This window comes from Antechinus flavipes, chromosome 2 (assembly GCF_016432865.1).
Source record: "Antechinus flavipes isolate AdamAnt ecotype Samford, QLD, Australia chromosome 2, AdamAnt_v2, whole genome shotgun sequence".
NCBI lineage: Eukaryota > Metazoa > Chordata > Mammalia > Dasyuromorphia > Dasyuridae > Antechinus > Antechinus flavipes.
Window position 1 is genome coordinate 260,483,171 of NC_067399.1, and position 25,033 is coordinate 260,508,203.

A 25,033-nucleotide genomic window follows, 5' to 3' on the forward strand; every position below is an offset into this window, starting at 1 on the left:
AGTTATAGCTTAAGGGAAAATCTGGAGCTTAAACACAGATCCTACTAATTTATATGAACTATTTGGTAAGGTAGTTATTTGATTTCATTCCTCTACCTTGATAAATTTAAACAGTTAGTGAAAGAAACAAATGAAAATAAATTATAGCTATAATACAACCACAGTGAACTTTATTTTTAAATATGAGAAAACTCTTCTGTTCATCTTTTAAATATTTCTATCCTACCACGAAGGCAAATTACTAGGAAAATTGTTTGAAAGGGGAAAAGGGACTTTCCTCCATTCCCTAATTTTATTAAAAAAACACAAAGTACAACATAAAAGCTTTTAAATGTGGTCAATAATGCTTGTTGTCTTACAAAATAGCCAAATCAAATGTCAAACAATTTGTCAAACAAAAAAAACTTACCTGAGTACAAAAATGTAATGTCTAGGAGCTGTAGAGTTTATTTACCTTATTTGAGCATGATGAAAATCTTAAATTCTCACTTTCTTTATTATCTTTAAATTATCATTTGTTCATTACGAATAACAGGTTATATACAATAAGAGTATCCATGCATTCTGGAGCTTTACTAAGCATAATCTCACACAATTGCTTCTTTAAAAAAAAAAAATTTTAAAAATGAAAGTTAGTGAATATGGGTTAAAATTGTGACTGTCACTACTTGTGAGATCTTAAGCAAGTCACCTTATCTCCTTAGGCCTGTTCATTCTGTAAAATAAGGGAATTGACTTCTATGGCCTCTGAGATTCTTTCTATGATTTTGTCAAACTTAATTGTCAAAAATGTTTTTTCCCCAAATGCACATATGAAATTTAAGACTAATAAAGAATAAGCACATGGATCAATAAACAAGAAGTTATTATGTAAGATGTATTAATTAAAAAATGATGTATTAATTTAAAATCACAATAATTACGAGTAAGTTCACTCTGGGAAAATTTTCTAGAATTATGTTCAAAATCATGTCAGAACAAGAGGCTACTTTTTCAAAGTAGGTAGTAGTTTCTCAGGCAAAATAGCCAATGCTATCCAGATCACTGTACTAATCCCCATCAGAAGCTTTAGTAAGTAATAACATTAACATTTTTCAACCAAAGAGAAGCTTATCAAAACTGCTACCATGACTTTTTCATCAATATTCCATTTACTAAGCATATAGAATGAGCTATGTCCTATCCAGAGCTATTTAGAATTTAGCTATATGCAAAGCTATACATATATATATACACATACATACATATATATATAGGCAGTAAGCATAGAGTTAATGTTACATACTGCAGATTTTAAAATATCTGTTTTCTCACTTTTCCAAAAAAAATTATCACTGTATTAAGAGTCACATCTGGCTTATATAATTTCAATTTGGTGATGATTATACAATTGTACAGCACAGGACCTCCTAGCAAGACAATACAATCAAGTTTAAATAAAACTAAGCCTAAAAAGACTGAAAGTTCCTGGAAGGAAGGAACTGTCACCTGTATATCTTGTAAACTTCTACACACATAGGATTACCTATTTTTGAATTGTAAGATACTTGGTGTAATTCAATTTGTTCATTTTAGAAATGGGTATTTTGAAATCAAATTTCTTGTCCAATTACACGAAAGGTAATTAAGAGTCAGGGCAAGAGTTTGAAACCATGGCCTCTGGCTCCAAATCCTGCAATTTCTTACTAAGCTACCTTGTGCATTAAATGGGTAATCATATAGATGATATGTTCCAATAAAAACTGCCACTACATATGTGTATGTTTAGAAAAAGGGCAATATTTTAGTTTTCAATACATTTTAACTTACTCTTGGTCCTGGTTACTTATATTTGTGATAGTATGTCAGCTCAATAGATTTCAAAAATATTTTTAAATTGATTCTTAAAAAACAAAATAAGAATCGAATCTGGTCACATTGTCTATTACACATAATTGCAAATTCTTACAAATCTGGAGGTAGGGGAGTTGTAACAGACACAGAACACTAAATGGACCTAGAAACCAGAACTAATTCAATCTGACCATTACTTTACTTTTCTTTAAACTTGGCACCATCCTTTAAAACTCATCCTGAAGAATATAACCAATGAAGATGACTCAATCTTCCAGACATATTATAGAACCTGGCAGATAGTGCTTAATAAATGTCTGCTGAATTAAACAGAATTTCCCCTTTTCCTTACTTCAGGCCTTTAGTGAGATTCAAAAAGGGCATTATCTATGTATAGGGGAAAGAGGTGAACTAGCAGAAAGAAAAGCTGTAATCAGTCACTCAAGAAACATTTATTACGTGCCAAGGATTTTGCTAAGCCTTGGGGACACAAATCACAAATGGAGAGATAATATACAAGTAACTATGTGCAAGTTCTGTACAGTGTAAATTGAAAATAAGTAAGAGAAGGAAGTCTCTAGAACTAAGGACAATTGGGAACGGCTTCCCGCAGAGATTTGGATTTTAGCTAGCTAGGAGGGAGGGAGGGAGAGAGGGAGAGATCACAGAGGGAATCACAGAGTCCCTGGGAACGTGTGAAGTGTGCAATGATCCTGCATGCAAAGATCTGGGCTCCAATTCTGATTTTACTCCCTCATGAGGAGTGTGACCTTGGACAGGTCATTTCATATTCTCCCTCTGCCCGACCGATCTTTCAGTCAAGGAGTTGAATTGGTTTAAATCCTAGGAGGCTTATGAACCGAATGGGCTCTTCCTGCTTAAAGCCCCAGCAAACCTGTGATCCGGATGAGCTCATCTATCAATTCATTCTAACTAAATCTCATGATCCTTCCAGCTTTGACATGGTGTAATTCTGTCTAGTGTTAACAGCCCTCCAAATTCCCAACCCAGCCTCTTGCTCCCACCCTCCCACTCCCATTCGTAAGTACATGAAAAAAGAGAAAGAAAAGTCAGGATGCTTAGTTCCCCCCATCCCCATAAAAGGAGGGGGCAGCCGGTCCCTCTTAGCTCGAGACCCCCGAGGTTCCCAATCCCCAGCGTAGCTCTGCACTGACTGCCAAGTGCCTTGGGGACTCCCTAAGTTGGCGGAGGCAGTGGGGGGCCGCAGGAGTTTTCGGAGCTCTAAGGCTAAGGGGCGACCTCCCTGCCACCGTTCTCCTCTCACCCTATTTCCTCCTCCCCCTCCCTCCCCCCGCCTCACTTACTGTTGTATTGCACTCCTTTGGCGAACCTCCTCTGCAGCGCTTGGTTCATGGACTGTAGGCCCGCGGGGATGTTCTTGTCCCGGCCCGGAGCCTGGTCCGACCCCACCAGCTTTTTGAGAACAGAAAACATCTTCCTCCCCTCCCCAGCTCTGCGCCTCCCTCCCTACAACGGTCCCGGAGGACTCAGAGGGCTCCCCCGGCGTCCTCAATCAGGGAGGGGCAAGCACCGGGCGGGCACGGGGAGGGGACCATGCCCGGGGAGGGGGGAGAGAGGGCAAGGCTGGGGGACAGTTGGTAGGGTGGCCTCTTCTTGGCCCCCCTCTCCCCGAGCAGAGCTCTGGCTAGCTCTCTTAAAGGCCGGAGGCGGAGGAGGAAACGATGGTCAGTCGGACCTTTAGTCTCTGCAGCTCGGATCGAGACGGTTACAGGTTAGCCCTCGCCCAGGCTCCCTCCTGGCCTTCAGGCCACGGCTCCAGGGGTCCTCACAGGACGTAGCACAGCTTCCCCGGCCTTCGGCACCGCCACCAGCCGCTCGCTTGCGTCGCCATCTTGGGCCAGCTCGGGCGGAGGGGAGGGGGAGCGTTGTGAGAAGAGAACCTCGCGGAGCTTCGCACCGGCTACGGGGCCCCGTGAGGGACGTGGCAATGTGGGCGGGGCGAGTGCGCTGAGGAACGGAGTCCCCTCCCCTTTCCCCTCGGTTGGAGCTGGGGGCGGGAGAGAAGGGGGCAAGAGTAGAGTGCACATCTCTAGAATCGCCCGATCTCTCCGTTATTCCTAAACACTCAGCCTTCTCTTCCAGATCCCCCCCACTCATCTCAGAGATCCTCCACCTCCAGGCGCAAGCCTTAATGCTTGCAAAGGGCTTTGCAAAATGTTCTCTCATTTGAATCTTGTAACAACCCTAGGAGACAGGTGCTTCTATTACTCCCATTTTATAGAGGAGGAAACATTCAGATGTGTATATTGACGTTTCCTGGAGACTGGGGAGCAGTCTCTCACCGACCCACTCCACCCCCTCCCAAGAAAGGTAATAAAGGCAGATAGATACACAGGACATGAAGGCACACTTTGAGGAATCTCACTTACCTGATTCTATCCAGTGGAACCTGAGAACTTCAGTATCTAGAATTTTTCCAGCTTAGTCCACCAACTTCCCTTCCCACTCGTACTGGCAAGACTTCAAAATAGAGAGGTGCTTTATTTATAAAGTGCCAAGAAAAGAATGAAATTTGAATTCTTGACCTTGATCTTGATCTGTCACGGTATATAGTATACTGCCCCTGGAGTTAGGAAAACCTGACTGCAAATGCTGCCCCAGATTTTACTTAGCTATGGAACCCCAAGTCTCTTAAATATCGTCTATGGATTTTATATACTTCTTTCCCTCTACCCAAGGCGGCCTCATGAAGGGGGACTGGTTTTGGTCCTCATTACAAATAGATGATGTCATCTAGTCAATGTACTTTCAGATTTTCCTGAATTAGTAGGGCAATTTCTGTGTAGCTGTTGATCTCACTGAAGAGATCCTATCGTTTTCAATGATTCAGTGCAATCAGCAAAATGTGATTCACAGATGGGTGTCAGTTAGAGAATCCAAACTTCACATGAGATATTCAAATCAACAAACATAGAAGTGTCTACCGTGTGTATGATTCTCTATAAGGCCCTGGGAATATAAAGATAAAAGCAATACTTACTGTTCATTCTTCATTCTTGAAGGGGACCAATGACACTATGAGGTTAATGTCTTGACTTGCTTGTGAATTGGATTTAAGTGAGACAGTATCATGCAAAATGATCAGCCTCTCTCTCTTCCAGAGTCAATTGGTAATGATGGCCCAACTGTAGACCAGTTATAATAAAAATATATGAATAGGAATTATAAGGATTAAGTCTAGAAATGTAGTTGGGAGCCAGATTGTGAAGGTCCTTCATGGGCAAGCACCTTTCCTGAACCTGTCTTCCTCTTTTACACCTTGTTTCATGTTGATATGTCAGGGGATCATCAAAGTGATCATTAAAGTTGCATATTTTACATAATCTCACATGATATTAATAAATGTAGAGATGATAGCTTATTCGAGGTCATAACTTAAAAAGAATGGATTTCAATCAATGTTTTACCCTTTATAAAGAGTTTCTCTCATCCATCCTGGGAATATAACTAGTACATGCTATGTTATTTTCATTTTTAAAATGCAACTAAGACTCAGATTTTATATTTGATAAGGAACCATTGTAATTTATTGAGTTGGAATGCAGATGGGAGGGAGAGGAGGGAAGAAGTTGACATAGATCTGGGCTTTAGGAAGATGACTTTGACAGAAGAGTGGAGGATGGACAGAGTTTTATGGCAGGGAGACTAAGCTATTAAAGTACTGGAGTAAGGTAATGAGGTAGTCACTAAAATGACTATCCAAAGTCCCTGACCCAAAGTCGAGTAGGGACTTCAGCTCAAGAAGTCTAATTTCAAGATTCTTAATGTTTTCTTACTGCAACATGTGATCCAACCCTTATTAATCATGGAGGAGATAACTATAAAGACCCAGGGATCTTTGTCCCTGGTTACTCTCAAAACTTCAAAACCTCTGCCTTTGTAATAGATCTCCAACATGCCCCCTTCTCTTCTCTGACACTGTCACCACCCTGGCGAATGCTCTTCTTATCTTGCTCCTAGACTACAGTAGCATTCTGGTGGGACTTTCTGCTTCAATCTGTCCCTGCTCCAGCCTGTCCTCCACTCAAGCTTTCAGAGTTATCCCAAAGCATAGGTCTGACCATATCAACCCTTCCCCCACCCCCACTCTCCAGTCCTATGATCCCTCTCTCCCTTCACCAAATAGAAATTTTGATAAAACTCCAAATATTGTGGGTGACTTCTGAAGTCCTTTTTATTTTGCCGCCTCTTTACTTTCCTAGACTTTTTATACCTTATTCCTTTCTATGTCTTCTTTGATCTATTGATACTGACCTTCTACCTTTGCTTGCTTTGCTCTCCCTCCTTACTTCCACCTCCTAGTTGCCCTGGCTTTCTTCAAGTCTCAGCTAAAATACCACTTTCTACAAGTTTTTCCTCTTCCCTCTTAATTCTAATGCTTTCTCTCTGTTGATTATCTCCTATTTATCCTCTATGTGCCTTGTCTGCACATAGTTGTTTGCATGCAGTCTCCCCCATTAGATGGTGAGCTTGAGGTCAAGAACTGACTTTTGCCTTTCTTTGTGTCCCTAGCGTTTAGCACAGCACCAGGCAAATCATGTTGGACAGACCAATTTCAAATATGTTAGTAGCTTAGCCAAAAAGATGCCCCAAGCATCCCAATTCCCACATCCAACTCTCTTTTGCTTTCCTGTGCTGCTTTCAACTCTCCCTTCTTATAAGTGGATTATTCTCCTATGATGATGGTCCCACTCAGGTCCTACCCAAAAGCTGCAGCATGGACAGGAATGGCTTGTGCTACATTCAGTCCTGGAAAAAAATTTATTTGTAATAAACTGACCAAAGGAGGCGGTCCATTGTGAGCTAGAAAGTTGGACATGGTGGGCCTTGTGGAATTAAGGAAAGGATCAAGGTTAAAGAAGGTACCATTATTTCTTCTTTGGTCTTTTGTTATTTTTGAGTTTAGCTTCAATCAGTTTTTCACTTTGTTTCTTGATGTCATCCCGGGAAAAAACAAAGGTGCTCTCCACATCAGGAAATTGGAAGGACTCTAGAAAAAGAATAAGATAAGAGGGGAGTGGGGGAATTCTTGGATCCCACTGAGTAGGAGGCTATCTTTAGTGTTAATTTCCCATGGGGAAGAGTTACTAGCCACCATTGGCACCCCAGGAGAGTGGCTTACTAGCAGACCCCAAATTTGCTATATCCTAGCTCCCTTTCCTATCCACCAAGGCCTTCAGCCTACAACTGTCCACAGTTAAACAGGAAATCAGGGAGGAAATATCCTATAAGTAAGCCCTCTTCTCAAACTGCATGTTTTTCAATAAATCTCTGAGATAACTCATAGCAGTGTTCCAGTCCTTTCCCTTATGTCCTATAGGTGTAAATAGGGTGTTTCTTAAATCAGCTGGAAGTATGATAGAAAGACTCATCTATGATAATTCAGAGATTATGAATGGGGGTGGGGAAAGAGGTAGAAAGATTCTCAGAATGCAGTCCACCATTATTATGTGTGGGGGAAAGCTGATAGACAATTCCATCTTGCTCCATATATTCCCAGTCCCTCCTCTTTGGGAAATGCTGCTATGAATATCTGGAAATGTTCATCTGAAAATGTATGTAAGGTGTCTACTACTCCATGGACTTCCCTCATTTCTATCAGGGACAACTAGAAACTTTAGCTACTGAATTTTCCCCAAGTTAAAAATTAGCACCTGCCTCTTATCTCTGGTGCCTAGGGTTTGTCTGTGGGATTAGGGGAAAGGGGGGAAGGATTTGCTGAAGGGAAGATCAGCAGCCTCAGAAATTAGGGTGAATAGCTATTTTCCCAGATTTATTCCCTAGGACACTGTAACTCACCTGTCTCAATCTCATCAGTATCTTCAAAAGCAATCCTCACGTTATGCTTCTGTTGTAGAGTAGTTTCCTCTAGGAAGTCTTTCACTTTCTGGGAAGACTGAAAAGCAGAGATAACATAAGATGAACTCAGGAGAAAGGAGCTGGGAAAAAGGCTGGAAAAGGGAGTACATATAAGAACTTTACTACCTTTGCCCTCCCTCATTTACCTCTTCGCATATGTCCACATAATCCTTAGTTCTTTCTATCAGATGGACCAGCTTCTTCTCACAGTATTGTAGTTTGCTGTAGGCATCTTTGCTATCAGCAGGACTAGGGATTCCTTTCTAAAGACAAAGAAGTGTCTCTTTTCCTCTCAACTTCCTCCCTTAAGTCCCTCTTTGTAGAGAGCTCCCCGGACTCAAAATTTCAGTCTGAAGGGAGTGTTAAGTAATGGATCATGTCTTTAATGCCTTTTTATACTCTTTTGGGGAGGGACAAGATAGAAGGTGGTAGGGTTTAAGGGGGAAATTGTGAGGGACTGAACGCTTAACAGCATTAGAAGTAGGGAAGGTTTCCAGGAAAGAAAATTGAACTGGAAAAGCTTCAGAAAACAGAACATCATTAAAAGGATTCTTGGAGAGGGAGAGATGAATAGATAAGATTTGATTTCAAAGATTAAATAAGGCAATAGATTAGGCCTTTAGGAAGATAAAGGCTGAAAAAGAATATAACTGGAAGCAAGGAATGTAACTGAAAGCAATAGTCATGGCTGGGATGAGAGGAGGAGTCTTGGCTATTCATCAGAACTAGGATATAGGGTTTTCCCCTACCCTCACCCCATTTCCACCCCATCTTCACCTTTGAAATTCCATTTTTTGGGGTGAAGCAATTGAGATTAAGTGACTTGTTCACAATCATACAGGTAGTAAGTGTCTGAAAACTCAGGTCCTTCTGATTACAGAGCTAGTACTCTTTTTCCCTCCCCTAGTTACTACACTGTGATTTATCAATGTAGAAAGCTGCCAGGTTAGAAAATTTTTCTTAAGAGTTAATTGTTTGGCAATTCCAATAGATTTGTATGGAAAGAGCCATCCACAGCCAGAGAAAGAATTATGGAGACTGAATATGGATCAAAGCATAGTATTTTCACTTTTTTGTTGTTGTTGTTGCTTTCTTAGTTTTTTCTTTCTCATATTTTTACCTTTTAATCTGATTTTTCTTTTGTAGCATAATGAACATGGAAATATGTTTGGAAGAATTGTACATGTTTAATCTATATTGGATTGCTTGCTGTCTAGGTGAGGGCAGAGAAGAGGGAGGAAGGGAGAAAAATTTGGAATACAAAGTTTTGCAAAGATGAATGTTGAAAACTATCTTTGCATGTATTAGAAAAATAAAAGAAGCTATTTTTTTTTTTCCAAAAAAGAGTTAGTTGCCTGGGCGTACTAAAGAGGTTTTTTGAGAAATCACGTAGCTGACATGTGTCAGAGAAAGCCCTGGAACCAGGACTTCCTGGCTCTGTGGCCAGCTTTTTAAACATTATTATACAAATGCTGCCTTCTCCTTCCCCACTTTGAAACAAATCATTCTGTGATAAATTATAGGCTGCTCTACTTCACCTACTGGGGAATAAATGTATGAAACATTCTTCACAAATATCTTGGTGATTGGGCTTCTAACATACATAGGTTCCATTGACCTTGTAAATTTATTTATTTACAAGAAACTGAGGCCCAAGCTCACATAGATGACAAAGCCAGGATTCTAAGTTGATTTTTTTTTTAAATTCCAAATCCATCTCATTTCTTCAGCATACCATGGTAACTTACAGAGACTTGGCAGATTATTAGAGGGCCTGAAAGGCTTGAAGGAATCATCTCTAATGTGTAAAGTCACTTCAGGGAGGACACCCAGGGCCTCCCCCAAACTGGCTCTCCCAGAGAGACTCTCAAGCTGAGAGGAGCATTTCTTGTGCTCATGAGGGAAGATGGAGAGGGTAGGGCTAAGCTCTGGCCAGAGCGGCGGTACCTCTGAAGGCAATGGGACGCTTATCAGGCGAAGGAACAGATTGTCTATGCCCAGCTCGATGTTGAGAAGCAATTGTTCACTCTTAACCAAGTTGTGGCTTTCCTGCCTGAGCCTTTCCTTTGTGTTTTCCAACATCTCCTTCATTTTCTCCTCTTGATCCTTAAAGCTGTCGATCCTAGAGCCCAGGAAGAAGCAGGGGAATGGGCAGCTGAGGCAGCCCGCCTGGCTGGGACTCACCACTCCGGACTTCCCCTCCCCTCTGCCCCCCATTCTACCTTGGCATCATCTTTTGGACCCCCTTCCTTCTCTAACACAGTCACCACCCTGGTAGAAGCCCTCCTCCCTCCTGGCCCACTGCAGCTGGACACTGCCTCAAATCTCTGCCCGCTCCAGGCCATCCTTCCCTAAGCTGTCAAAGTGACAAGTCTGACCACATCTCCCCCATGTTCAACACACTTTATTGGCTCTATTTCCTCTATTGGATCATATATAAAATCCTCTGTCTGGCTTTTCAAACCTTTACAGTGGCAGGGTAGCCTAGCAGATAATGCACCAGATCTGGAGTCAGGAAGACCTGAGTTCAATTCTAACCTCAAACACTGGATGACCCTGAGCAAGATGCTTAAATCTTGTTTGCTTCAGTTTCCCCTGCCACCTTTTGATTCCTCTTCATGCTAGTAGTGCCTTTGCTCTATTGGTTATCTCCAATTTCTTCTATCTCTATCATAGTTGTTTTATGTTGAGCTTTTTGAGAGCAAGGACTGTTCTGTGCCTGTCCTTAGTGCACATAATAGGTCCTTAGCAAATGCTTACTGACAGCCCACAGAAATTTTCCTACTTCCTAGGGTACAGAAAAAGCTTCGAGGGGTCTTCTAGAGCTATGAGAACTCACGCCTCTCTAAGAACCAGGTTTAGGGGAAGAAAAAGTCCTGAGCTTGAGAGTCACTAGCATTAGGCTCTACTATACTTGTCGACATCTGGGGTCTGATGAAACTTGAGCATTGCCCGCTCTAGGTCCAGTTTCTGCAGATGAGCCTCGAGCTCCTTCCTTTTTTGTTCATACTCCTCGGTCTGCTGTAGAAGGTTCTCCTGTGTGTTTTTCTGGGCCAGGAATCTTCCTGCGATATCCTGTTTGGTATACAAAGAGAGAAGAGTGGAAGCCTAGTTCTCTAAAGGTGAGGGAAGAGGCAACACAGAAGGGAAAGCCCTTTCCTTGACATTGCTAGGATGTAGCTCTTTCCTTAAACTCTGCTTTCCCTCAGTTGGCCAAATTATGGACTTTGCACATAAAGTGGATGCTTTATATAAATTTATATAAATACATATAAATGGTGCTGATTGTTAACTAATAGGCTGACTTGAACTTAGTCCAAATGTAGAGCTAGAGTTAGAAAAAATGAGTTTTGAGCCCTTCTGATATTTACTGGCTGCATAGTCCCTGGACAAGTCATATGCCTTCACATTAATTCAAGCAGCTCTCTGAAACTCTTAAGTTACAGAGAAGTGAACACCTCATCAGAGATGTCAAACACCTGACCTGCAGGCCATACCACTCCAGTGCTGCTGGAGAACCAGATTAAACTGTAATTAGGAAATAGTTATCATAAATAAAAATATAATTATACATTTTTAAAGCAGTTTGCTGCGTCCTTCTCCAGCTTATTTTACAAATGAGGAAACTGAGGCAAACAAGGATTAAGTGACTTGCCCAGGATCACACAGTTAGTATTTGAAATCTGGATTAGAACTCAGGGTTTTACTGATACTAAGCCTGATACTCTGTCTACTGTTGCCACCTAGGTATCTATTATCTATTGACAAAGATAATGTCAATATGTGGTTTTCTAAGCCATTCAGTCTCGTGCTAGAATCCTTGGGTGGACCCATTTCTATTTGAGTTTGATACCCTGATCCAAACTTGTGAAATTGCAGATCTGGTCATCTCTTGGCTCTTTCTCTCCCAGAAAAGATACGTGTATGGGGATGGGGGGAGATGATGGTGATGAAAGAGGTGGGGAGGGGGAAATTTACAAGGCTGTTGAATATAGAACTGGAAAGAGCTTTGGAGGTCATTAGGTCCAAAGGTAAAGCTCATATCTTACATTTTGGCTCATGGTTATCATATGCAGTGGCCAGAAGTATTAAAAGCCAGAAGCACAGGTACAGGTAACCTTCCCTGGGCATAGACATTCCTAACTATCTATTTTTCTAGGCAAAGATAGGACTCCTTTTCAAGGATATCAGACTCCCCATTTCCCCCATCACATTAGTCATCCTGAAGTTGTCCTGAGTCTGCCTTCCTCCCCTTTGGCCATTTAGCTTGGTCAAGGCCTGGCCACAAAACTGGTTACTTCAGGCTTAATGTTATGCATCACTGAATCAGAATTACAGAAGTTACAGATGGAAGGATCATCTGAGCCAGTCCCCTCATCTTATATGTGAAGAAAATGGAGAAGTGGTCACCAAAATCCATCAACTTGTTTGTGGCACAACTAGGTCCAGGTCTCCTGACTTCAGGGTCTGTTTGCACAGCCCTCTTCACTCAAATCCAATTCACTTGCATATCATAGCATCATCTCCCTGATGTTATGGTCTTTGAGAACAAATATCCACAACAACAATCTTCTGTGATATACTGCTCTTCCATCTGTGGCTCTAGGACAAGGAGAACCACCTACTGGCTGTGATGGCCAGAGTGGAATTGAGGACACTTGGTGATTTACTTAATGTCCTTAACTCAAGCTAGCCCACAGTGCTTTTCTGTCCTCAGAAGGGTCTATATGCAGTTATGATCATCTCTTCCCTGACTTCAGCCACCTCAGGGCTCTGAGGAATTCTTACCCAGAGATGAGAGCACTGTACAGCATTCTTGACCTTGTCCACTATCTGGGTCACAGCTGCTTGATACTCCATGTCAGCCTTGGATAAACTTGCCTTTTTTCCTGAAAAGGGTGAAATAAAGTCATTATAGGGGTGGAGATGGGAGGTAGAGGAGGTATCAAGTCTTCTCTAAAGTGCCTGCCCACCACTGGGTCTCTGTGGATTCTTAATTATAGAATATTTGAGTTGTAAGAGACCTAAGGGATTATGTAATCCAGCACCCTCATTTTACAGATAGGAAAACTGAGACTGGAAGATAACACAGTTCAAACATGAACTCAAATCTCCTGTACCCTAAAATTCCTCCCCTTTAAGAATTGGGAAAGAGCCATTGGGATAGGGCTGGAGAAAGTCTGGGAGATGGAGTGAAGTATGAAGTATTACTTTATTTCACTGGCTTGTGGGCTTGTCCTCAGTTTTTTTTTTTTTTTCATTTTTTAAAAGAAACTGCTGAATTCTACCTCTTTGACATGAATCTCCAGGAATTTAAGAGTTCTATTCAAATTTGTGTATTTGGACAAGAGATTCATAACTTGACTTATACCCTGTGAAAGCCATTTGGCACCAGGGCCTTCAGTGCTAGTGTAATTGTATTAATACCACACACTGACCATACCTGATAGAATGGGCCAGACCAGAGGCCACTTCAATTGTGCACCAAGGTTATGGAGGCTGCTCCTAGTGGTCAGTTTATTTAGGAACATATTCTTAATCTTGATGGTAAGAGAAACTAATTCATGTGTGTGATGGAGGAAGAAAGCTTTTTTAACCTTTGTGATTAAAATAATTCAGTTCAGGAAACATTGGGGTAAGTGAAAGGGGCAAGATGACATTAATTAGTTTGATGTGAAAAAAGGAATATAAAGGAAAGAATATTGAGATGGTGGATTGGATGAGTCAGAGGAGATCCACTGTGAGTTAGGGATGGGGTCTGTAGTGCCAGGTGTTGTGTAGACTTGGATAATGGTTTGGATAGATTGTTAGACTTGGAGTTAGGAAGGCATGACTTCAAATGCTCCCTCTGACAGTGAGAAAATCATAATCTTTTTCAGTCTCTATTTCTTCATTTGTAACATGGGGACAATAATAGCATCTATGGCACAGAGTGGTGAAGATTAAATAAGCTGCTATATGTATAGTTCTTTGTAAACCTTAAACATATATTAAAGTTATTTTTAGAATTGTTATAGTATTTAGTATGAGAGTTTCCAAGGTGACCAGTTGTATTCTGTTTTAGGTCCCGGTATCCTTTCCCATGAACCATTACCACCAATACCAGTACTAGAAGCAGAGATAAGAAAACTTGTCTCTGCATTACATACATAAATAAATACAAATACAATGATATACGTATGTATATTTGCATATACACATTTGTTATATATACATTTGTACATATGTACATGTGTTTATATGTGCATGCTTGTATGACAAGTGTCTAAGTTCCCAATGTGGAGAGAACAAGCAAAGCTAGAACATGTGATCTGGTCCATAATCATACCAGTAATAGCTCACATTTACACAGGTTTTGAGCTTTGGCAAAGCACACTACCTATAATATCAGATGGAAGAGTGGGCATTTCCTATCATTCTATGAGCCCCTGTCCCCTTTGGGTTCCTATGTGTTGGGTGAGTTGGTTAGGAGATGGATGGAATCCACAGTCACTCACATGAGTCTAATGAATGGCCTTCCTGGGGCCTGAAAAATCCTTGAAAGTGTTAGCCTGGACCAGGCAGTCTGAGAAAGCATCCCCAGGAAAACCAGGCTGGAGCTTAGGACACACAGAAGCTATTCTTTTATTTTTTACCTTTTACTGGCTCTGGAGTCATCAAGCCGGAGGTGTATTCCATTTCTAGTCTGCCCTTTGGGGGTGGGGGTGGAGGGAAACAGAAATATTAATTGTATCAATCATGGGTAGTCATCTCTTTAGGGGCAGAACTTTGGGCAGAGTGTGTGGGAAACCTTACTCCCTCTTCTTAATGTGGCAGGAACATGGAAATCTTTCTTCCAAATGCTCACCCAACTGGACCCCTTACTCACTACCTCCACGGGCCTTACCCTCCGGTGCTTCTCACTGCTAGCTGATTGAATCTTTTCAATCATTTTCTTCTGCTGCGAGAGCTTTTGTTCCCTGGCCCTGCGCTCTGTGAGGAAGGCTGTCTCCATTTCTGTCATGTTCACCTGGGAAGGAATGGTGGGGAGAGGGAGCGACAGTAGTTTACCAACCAATTCTAGTCTCGTTGCCCTTGGCAAACCCCACTAGGGTTAGCCCCGGTGATCACGGTGTGGGTCAGAGCTCTCAGAGAGAGAGAAGCAACAGCGCTAGCAGAAGGAAGCTGAGGAAGCTGGGAGCCGGCACGAGTGCAGAAGCAGTGTGCAGCAACATGAATTGGGAGAAGAGCAGCCAGGAGGGAATGAAGATGAGACTAGTGGTTATCAACTTCCTGTGAGCCTCTGAGACAGAAGATGAAGAGAAGGGATGGATCTCCCAGTGTGTTTAGCCAATAAATATCTCCAAAGGAGAAGATTGGCTTAGAGCTGGCTCATCTTTTTCGACTTTCCTTTTACCGACCTTGGCCTCTTCTGTCAACTTTATGGCTTCCTGGGTCATCAGACTCATGTCTGTAAGATCCTTCTGGTACTGGATCACCATGGTCTGCAGCTTGTCCAGCTGTTGTGGGTAGTACATCAGCTCCTGGTGACAGAGACACAAGCAGTTTGCTTATGCACCAAACGTTTCTGAAGGATCTGTACTACATTGTGCAGGCAGCTGGGAATGTGGAGACCATGAAGGAGATGGCAATGAGAAATGGAATGCAGAATTTGGGGAGCACCTAGTAGTCCAGCTTGGTGGGAATGTAGTGTGCATGAAAGGGAATAATATGAAATGGAGGAAGAGGCAATAGGGAACCACTGAAGATTTTTGAGAAAGAAAGTGACATATAGCATGTAAGACATGTATCTGAGAAAGAGTCCTTCAGAGGCTTATGGAAGAAAGAAATTGGAAGTTATTGCAATTGCTCAGAAAAGGAATTATGAAGATTTGAACAGGGAGTGCATAAATGAGTACACAGAAAAAGGGCAGATGTGAGAACAATGTTATATAAGTAGTATTGATTACTTGATAATTGATTGTCTGGGGGAGAGGTAAAAATGGAGAAATGTCAAGATTTAAAACTGATGAAAACTAGATGACTGGAAGAATGGTGGTATAGGTTATCCTTATAGACTTACATAAATTCTCTGCAAATTGAGGAAATCATGCTTTTATATATTCACTGTAAATATTTTTCTGCTGTTTCTTTTTAAATCTTTATTTGCTTTTTATTGTGTAATTTAATATGCATATAATGAGAATTCATTGTTTCATTTTTTGACAATTAGAAATTTATCTTCTCTATGCTTGAAATTAAGAACATTTTTTGTTTTTTTCTAATTTCTTTATAATTTATTTTGTACATTTAACTCATTAATCCATTTTGTTGTTGTTGTTGTTGTTGTTGTTGTTATTTGTTGGATAAAATATGGACCTACATTTACTTTTCTCTGTGGTATAAAACAAGTTTCTCCAATATTATTAATTGAATAATCACTAATTTTCTTGATGTTTATACCACTGTATCATACTAACCTTTTATTTGACGACTACTGTTTTATAATATAGTTGTAGGTCTGATACTGCTAGACTGTGGGGTTAACAATGTATTAGGGATGTGATAGGCTGACCAGACTAGAGTGCTATATAATAGAGTGCTAGATTTGTCAGGAAAACTTAATTTCGAATCCTTTCTCAGACATTTACTTGCTGTATGACTCTAGGCAAGTCACTTAACTTCTGTCTGCCTCAGCATCTCCATCTGTCAAATTAAGAAGCTGAACTCGACAGAATTTAGTTTCTTCCAGTACCATATCTATACTCCTATGGTCTCATTAGAAAGTGTTTTTTTTTTTTTTTAAAGCCACAGCCAATTTAAAAAGACTGCCTCCTAAGATTTTAAGGAGGTTACAGTGTAGGAGTAGAGATCACCCATAGGAATAAAATTCTGTATCTCTGAAGCATTGAAATAATATTTTAAAGCTGTAAAGGCAAATCCTGGGATAGAAAGCTTTTCAAAATTTCTATTCCAAACTGATCGTATAATGGAAAATCTTATTCTGTAACTTGGGGTAGAAACTTCATTATATACATTTTATATTCCAAAATTCTCTCACACTAGAGGAACATTTTGTTATGTCATAAGTTCTTAACATTGACTTATTTACTTGAATCATATGTATATGCTGGGTGGTAGGAGAAAGCTCAAATCCTACCTTCTTCTGGAGACCTTTCCTGGTCCCCCAGTGGCTAGTACCTTCCTTTCTGAGGCAGCTTTCTGCCCATTTTTTAAATATAATTTGCATGTACCTATTCATTGACATGTTGTCTCCTTCATTAGAATATGAGGTTTTTGAAGGCAGGGACTGGTTTTAGTTCTTTGTATCCAAAGTGCTTCCACAGTGTCTGGTACACAGTGAGTGCTTAATAAATGCTTTTAATTGATTGAAAGAGGAGGAAGCATTGAAGAAGTTAGAGAAGGAACTGCTGGATATACATTTCATTCTTTTTTTTTTTGAATGAAGGCAATCTAGTTTGGTTTATTTTGGTCTTTTGGCTAAGAGATTTTGACCATCTCTCTATTTTGCTGGCATGGAAGACAGAGATAGCAATTTCTTGGCAAAGGAGAATTTCCTCAATCAGAAGCTATAATCTTACTATGTCATAGATAGCATTTCATTTTGAATTGGTCCATCTCTCAGGGGCCATTAACGGTCATTAGGTTATTATTGGGATGATTGAGGCCAAAGTAGGGAAATTATAGGTGGACTGAAATATGAAATTGAATTCAAGGTATCTTAGACATGGTTTTGTTCAGCTCTCTCATTTTACTGATAAGAAAAAAGACCTAGAGATGTTAAATGATCTGCCTAAGACTACAGAGGGAGCTGAAGTTTGAACTTCATGTATAAGGTCATGTATAAAACTACTGCTTTCCTTCCTCTCTGTATCCCTTTCCTATGGGACTAAACTAATTTGCTTAAAATGCATTATGAAAGGTAATGAATGTGGGAAAAGGAGAGATGGAACTCACTTTTTTCAGATAATCCAACAACCGAATGTAGAGCATATAGATGTTCTGGCAAGTGTCGATCTTGATCATTGTCTTTTCGATATTGTTCTCTAACTGCCGGATCATCTGGGCAAGACCAGGAAGTTGAGAGCAGCATGTGTATTTGTGTGTTTGGTAGGAATTACTGGAGCACAAAGCGGGTGCCCAGGGATAGGAAAATGCTTAAATAGGGCAAGACCAGAGCCAGAACTAGGACAGGACAGGTAAGGGTTTGCCTCTGGGTGTTAAAATTTAAAAGGTGCTGAATTTAGAGGTCACTGACAGCATTTGGAGTTCTTCAGCAGCTAGAAACAACAGAACTTATCATTTAGTGAGAAAATTAGTTTTAAAAGGAAGCTACCAAATGGTGTTTTGGGAGGAACTTTTCCCCAATAGCCCTTTCTCTGTCCTTCCTCCCTTCCCCACCTCCAGCACTGGGTTTGCACTCAAGTTCCATAATATCTGTCTCCACATAAGGATATTTTTTCTCCTCTGATGGGGCTTACTTGGGTGGTAATTAGCTCCCTGGACACAGTAAGTTCTGGGCAAGGCGCTTTTAGTTCTGATGCTAGGGGTAGGGGTGGGGGAAAGAACGACTCAAGATTGGGATTTCAAATGGTTCCTTTCAGAATTCAAACCTTTTTTTTTTTCTTTTTAGGGATAAGGGGGGAAGGACTAACATAGAGTCTTGTGTTCTGTGGGGCTACCTTCTCACCTGCAGCTGCTTTAGTTCTTCTTTGCTATAGTTCTGCTGGTCTAGCAAATGATTTAGCTCTGTCTGCATGCTTTCCAGCGTCTCCCCTCGCTGCCGAACCAGGTGAAGCATCACATTGTGAACATTCACACGGTCAAATACATACTTACGCAGCTTTTCTCGGGCTACCTGTGAAGGTACAAGAGGACTGGGCCCGGGATATAATGTACAGGGTGGGAGGATGTAGGAATGGATAGGGGGAGTTTGGACAAGATGGACTGGAAGCATTGGAATGGGGCCCATGGCTGCAAGGATGGAGGCTGGTATGGGGTGATGGGATAGGAATAAGACTGCAGGTTTCAGTTCTGCAGGACATAGCTTCTCTCTCAGTGTTTCCTTTTGGGTTTCTTCACGACTTCATCTGCCACCCCCAATTCTGAACTCCAAAAGAACTGGCAAGACTTCAGAGCTTATTTCAGGGACTAGGGAATAGCAACTTCCTGTGGTCTGAGGTGGGCTGTCTTTGAGGGCCTCTGTTCTTGGACATAATCAGTGGATATTGATCCCTTTTGGAATTGCTTCACTTAAGCCCTAAAGAAAGGTCCCTTGGACTATTCTTGGAGAGGATTGAGTAGGAGATGCTGTATCCACAGCCTGTGATTCCTGGCTATGCCTTTTCCTTTAGTTGTTACCTCCATAGTACTCCGGCAGGTGGCCAACTTCAAAGGTATGTTCTTCCGACAGGCCCGGGTAATGGTCCATTCATCATGCTGTAGAGTTTGGGGAATTTTAGCTGACCAATTCCAGAGCCCATAGCTACTCTTCCCCTTATACTCTGATGCCCTGATATCCAGCCTCAATCCCCAGTAAAATTAATTTTACTCACCCAGTAAAATGAATAACTGTATATATTTATATAGTGCTTTAAGTTAGTATACAAAATCCTTTCTTCCCAGTTACACTGTGAGGAAGTTGTGAGTCTAATTATCCCAATTTTATATTCCCTATATCTCTGAAGGGTATTATCATTTTTCTAATTTCCCAGGTTTATAATCTGGGCATTATCCTAAACTCTTGACTTTTACTTATTCCAAACATAATTTACCTGTCAAAGTTTACTTTTTCTATTTTCACATCTGTTACATCGGAGTTCTTTTCTCAGACCCTCATCACTTCTCAACTAGATTATTGTGACAGCTTCCTAATTGATCTCTCTAAAAAGTCTCTCTCCTATTTAGTCCATCCAACACATTGCTGCCAGAGTAATTTTCCTCAAATGCAGATCTGATCAAGTGACTCCGCTAACAAATTTATGGCTTCTTATTGCCTCTAGAATAAAATATAAAGTCCTCTATGAGATTTTTTTTCTCCTGAGGCAACTGGGATGAAGTGACTTGCACTTCACAGCAGGAAGTGTGAAGTATCTGAGGTCAAATTTGAACTTAGGTCCTCTTGACTTTAGGGCTGGAGTTCTAGCCATTGCTCCACCTAGTTGCCCCTTTCTGTGAGATTTTAAAGCCCTATACAGCTTGCCCCTCTTTCCAGACACATTGGATTTATTTCCACTCCACACTGCAATCTAACCATTTGTCTTTCTTTATATCTTCCACACAAGATACTCTGCCCTCCATTTCTGTAACTTTTCTTTGTTCATCCTTTGAGTCTAGAATGTACTCCTTCCTTACCTCCACCTAAAACAGTTCCTCTCTTCCTTTAAGATGCATTCAAACATCATTGTATGGAGTTCTCTTTCCCAAACTATTCATATTCAGCTAGTTTATATATATTTCTACTTATTTTATGCTATATATATATATTTATATGTACTTCTCTCCCCATTAGAACTAAGTTCGTTATAAGAAAGGATTTTATATACTTTGTCCCCAAAGTCTAACATAATGCTTAGCACATAGTAGGTGTTTCATAAATACTTATTTGATGAGGAAACTAAAGCTCAGATTAAATGATTTGCATATAGCCTTTCAACTATTAAGTGTCAGAATCAAGACTCCAATGTCTTCTAACTTCAAGTCTAGAACTCTCCTTTTTTTCCTCAAACTATTGCTCTTCCTTGTTAAGTTTTCTCTGTTCTGGTTCCAGTTCCCTTACCCCAAGTTCACTTTTTACTGCCTCACATCTTGCACTATAACCTGTTCAGCCCTTCCTCACCTGCCTCGTGCAATAAGAATTATTTTTCCCTGATTCCATTTTGGACCGATTGTGAGATGCACGTTATGGTAGATATATTATTAGATTTGGAAAACCTGGATTCCAATTTTATTTTGGACACTAGCTGAGTAACCCAGGACAAGTTAATTAATCTCAATTTCCATGTTTGTAAAATGAGGGTAACATTAACACCTTCCTCAAAGAATTTTTGTGAGGGTCAAAATATATGACATATTGGTACTCATATATTATAACATAATCTAATTATTTGATAATATAAGATATTGGTAAATATTCTAGAGCATAAACTGTTATTTTTATTATAGTTAATCAAGAACTTTACTTTCTATACTCCCTGGGCCTTCTTCTTTTATTTCACTTGGTGATCTCATCAGCTCCAGTGGATTCAATTTTCACCTTTATGTTAAAGATTCTCAAAACTACTTATGCAGCTTAACCTCTCCATAGACCACCAGTCTTAATACTTTGATCTTGCTTATTAGACATCTCATTTTGAACTAGATGTCCTGTAGGTATCTTAAACTTAACATGTCCAAAACATAATTCCTTATCTTTTCTCCTGACGTAATTTCTTCTTACAAACTTCCCTATCTTATCCCTTCCATGACACTCCATGATGTGGAAAATCTGCCTTCACTTTGTACCAGAGACAATGTCAATTTGTTTTTTGGGTTTTTTTGGGGGGAGTGTTTTTAGAGTCTGACTGTAAAATTTGGATTGATACTTTACCTAAATTTTATGAATTTCTGAGTTTCTAAACTTTTTCTGTGCCATCTGATAGTCTTCACATGTTATCTGTGGCTTCTGCAAAATTTTGCACTTAATTTCTTACTCTGACCCATGTACTGGGAAGTTGTGATGTGGAAGAGATAAATGGTAAAGGGATACCACTGTCCTCCCAGGTCCAAAACTTAATAACTTCTCTTGAATAAGCTCTCTTCTGACACTCCCAACATCCTCTTGCTTGGATGACTGCAGTAACCTTCTGGTTAGTCTGCTTCTCCACTCAGATGTAAAAATGAACATTCTAAAGGGCAAGTCTGGCCACGTGCCCGCCCACCCCTCCCAATGAACTCCAGTGGCTTCCTATCATCTCTAAGATCCAATATAAAATCCTGTTTTGGCATTCAAGAACCCTTCATAACCTACTCCACCCCCTACCTTTACAGACTTTATACTTAATCCTTACCCCTGACATAGTTTGATCCAGTTGTACTGGCTTTCTTCTTGTTCTTTCAACAAGATACCATCTGGGGGCATTTTCACAGTATGTCTCATTTGTAGAATGATCTCCCTCTTCATCTCTCTCCCCTAGCTTCCCTGACTTCCTTCAGATCCCAGCATAAATCTCACCTTTTATAGGAAGTCTTTCCTGTCCTCTGTTAATTATTTCTAATTTATCCTGTATATAGTTGATTTGTACAAGGTTGTTTGCATATTGTCTTTATTAGATTGAGAGTGGGTACTATCTTTTACCTTTCTTTGTATCCTCAGTGTTCACTATAGTGCCTGGCATAGTAGGTACTTCATAAATGTTTTTTGAATAACTGACGCATAAGACTCCGTACTTCCTAATAGTAGGGAGTGTCTTTCCTATCATGTCAAGTCCTTTTTGTAAGGCGAGTTTGGGATATGTTACCTCTTAGGTTCCTTCCAGCTCCAAATTCTTGTGACTCCAAGTTCCCAAAGGCCTGGGAATATATTTCTTCCAGAACTAGCATAGTTCTCTTCCCCAATATCCTGAGCTAGAATGATGTATAGAAGCCTTCTTAGTTTAGGGTTTCACCTGATTAGGGAAGTGTGAACCCTGCCCTATATAATGACCAATGCGTCTCCCCACATATTTCCCTGTCTGATTAGTCTATTCTGCAACTAAAGTTGTCACCAATTGGGAATAGTTTCTTTCCTTTCTCTTCTAGGGAATGGTCTTATGCCTAGAAAAAGCCAGAACAGAGGAAGGGAGAAAGGTGCCTCAGGGCAAAGATCTGAAGAATTTAGTAGGGATATATATGTGTGTGTGTGTGTGTGTGTGTGTGTGTGTACCAGCTTAGGTAGCTATATTCTATATAAGAACTATGAGTTACTAGGCTCCTTAAACAATGGGGCCTTAGATTAACTTCCATACTCTTTTGGCAACTGTCCAGTCTTGTTGGAAATGACGGAGGTTCTTCTGCAGAAGATGAATCATATCCTTGTTTTGGCTGGTCTTGTCCTCTAAGGCCTTGGTTTGCAGAAGTCGGCTCTTTTCTATGGGTAAATCAGAGGCAGCATGGATAGGCACAAGAGTCAAGACATGAGGGGGTAATTGTCAGAAAATACTCCCCGTGACACCCTGCTTCATGGCCAGCTCTCTGGGAGATCTCAGCTAGCTGATCTGGTCTCTGATGGATGCCTCCTAACCTCAACCTCATTACCCACATGGACCAACGGAGTATCTGAGAGTGAAATGACTTCTTGAGTTGTTCCTAAATCAATAAACTAGGTGTCAGACTGTATCGCTTCCTGCTCCTCTTAGCATTATTCTCTGCATGAAATATAGGAATTTGTTCAAAACAAACAGCAGTCATTCCTAGGAGAGCCTCACAGTTCTCAACCTAGTAAGAATGGTTCTAGGTGGAAGGGAGTGTAAAGGGTGTGGGGAGAGGGAGAGACTGGGGTACAATTTCTAGAGTTTCATGGCTCATGCCAGCTTCCCATGCCAGTTTATTCTTTGCCCTCTCCTTTCCTAGTATAATACCTTTCCCCTGAATGCTATTTGGTTGCCCAAATATTATATTTGGGGGCCCATTTGAAGTCTAAGGCCTTCTGGAGCCTCTCCCAAATCCATATTTTGATCTTTTTCTTCCTGAATTCCTAGATCATCTATGTCATATTTCAAACTTTGTTATTGGCTTGTTCCATATTGTTTTCTACTCATTTATGTTAGTCTTTTTGGAATCAGAATCCCATAAGGCTGAGGACCAGATTCTCTCTTCTACTTGCATACCCACAGAGGGTCCAGCACAGATCTGGACACACAGCAGATTTTCTAGATTTGCTGGTTGTTTGTTCCCAAGAGCTCTCCGTCCATCATGCTAAGGTCCAAGATGAAATGAATTGGTATAAAGCTTACCCTGGAAGTTGATGATGGTTTTTAGCTCCTGGATCTTATCCTTCAGGTTTTCTAGCTCATGGACCCTCATGTTGACACTTCTAGGACCCTCTTAAGTCTTCTTTCCTTCCCTAAAAGGGAAGCTCTCAAAAGCTCTGGTGTTACCTGTCCACCTTCCTCTACTCTGCTCAATGAGCTAAGTAGTGTATCTGATCCGATTGTCTCATTAATTGTGAACTCAATGGAACTCTCTGTGACATAGGACAGAATTCTCAATTCTCAAAGAACCTGAAGTCCTAAGACTTGCAAATACTCAACTAGCCATTTTCCAAGAGTGGTCTATTCCTTAATAGGCCCTTTAGGCAATTTTTTTGGACTAACTTAAAAAAAAAAAGCAATCTTATGGTAATTTACTAATTATAATACCCCAATATTGAGATAAAGAGGTAAAATAATTTGTTTAACACAGCTGAAAGAATATTGGATTTGGAAACAAAAGGACCTAGTTTCAAATATTTCTTCTTATTACTTGTCTAAGATGAACATTTTAACTTCTCTAGATCTCAGTTTCTTCATCTGCAAAATGATCCTTTCTAGGGTTCCTTTCAGAGGCAAATTTTATTATCTACTCAACTTTAACTGAGCATTTTACTCATGTGTATCTGAATGATGTCCTTTAGCCAAATTAGCAGGCGTTTGGATCTGGATATAGGGTTCACTGAAGACAAATATTTTTAAATTTTGTTAATATCTGTGTGTGTGTGTATGTGTTGCTATTCCCATTTCCTTCCTTTTTCTTATATGAGGTGCTACATTTCAGGCCACGGCATTTGTATCTTTGTTTTCTATTTATCATGCTCTATTATTTTGTTATCTGTGCACGTGTTTTATCTTCCTATTCAATGGAAAGTTAATAGGAGGACAGGAACTAGATCTTAGCTAACTTTTATATATCTTTCAATACTAAAAACAATCTTTAGCCTATATTACTTCTTTTTATAAGTTTGTATTAAAATGCTAGATGTTTATTTCATGACCTTCCCTTCTCATCCTTTCCCCATTTATATCTTCTTCTAGGGGAATATCCTAGGGCCCTTTTCAGCTCTGGTTTTTTGATACTGGAGAGGCCAAGGATGGGAGATCTTACAAGAGGCTAATAAATGAAGAGATAGCCTATAATGTTTCCTATTTCTCACTCCCCAAAACTAACTAAGCATGTCAGTGAAATAAATATTGCTTGTCAGTTCAAAACAGTTTCAAGTATCTTTCCCACTGTCCACACCATTGCTGTAGACAATCTTCATCTCTAGTCTTTTTGGTTAGGGAGCACAAAGGCAGCAGACTGCACA

General features: G+C 40.5%; 2 protein-coding genes across 2 annotated transcripts in view; both read right to left on the reverse strand.

Moving 5' to 3' along the window:
- RABL6 (RAB, member RAS oncogene family like 6) overlaps positions 1-3,720 on the reverse strand; it is an 81,434-nt gene extending 77,714 nt beyond the window's left edge. The window contains exon 1 of the mRNA XM_051976952.1: positions 3,159-3,720. Within this exon, the coding sequence (XP_051832912.1) occupies positions 3,159-3,288 (130 nt within the window). The 5' untranslated portion in view covers positions 3,289-3,720. The remainder of the gene's footprint in view (positions 1-3,158) is intronic.
- A 2,902-nt stretch (positions 3,721-6,622) lies between these two features.
- Positions 6,623-23,882, reverse strand: CCDC183 (coiled-coil domain containing 183). Its single transcript, XM_051976953.1, has 14 exons — positions 23,706-23,882; positions 22,719-22,840; positions 19,096-19,173; positions 18,425-18,592; positions 17,692-17,796; positions 15,135-15,257; positions 14,621-14,743; positions 14,370-14,424; positions 12,523-12,623; positions 10,649-10,809; positions 9,682-9,856; positions 7,881-7,997; positions 7,675-7,771; positions 6,623-6,865 (listed from the first exon to the last, which is right to left on the reverse strand). Exons 1-14 carry the CDS (start codon positions 23,773-23,775, stop codon positions 6,744-6,746), a joined length of 1,617 nt encoding a protein of 538 aa, XP_051832913.1. The 5' UTR covers positions 23,776-23,882; the 3' UTR covers positions 6,623-6,743.
- Between the last annotated feature and the right edge of the window lie 1,151 nt (positions 23,883-25,033).

Bases quoted from the DNA above. Each gene is read 5' to 3' on its own strand.
- CCDC183 (XM_051976953.1), bottom strand. From the start codon at position 23,775: ATGAGGGTCCATGAGCTAGAAAACCTGAAGGATAAGATCCAGGAGCTA. The intron at 19,174-22,718 runs GTATGGAAGTTA...CAAACTCTACAG, and splicing joins ACTGGACAGTTGCCAAAAGA to CATGATGAATGGACCATTAC. The intron at 9,857-10,648 runs GTATAGTAGAGC...CCTGGGCTCTAG, and splicing joins CAGACCCCAGATGTCGACAA to GATCGACAGCTTTAAGGATC.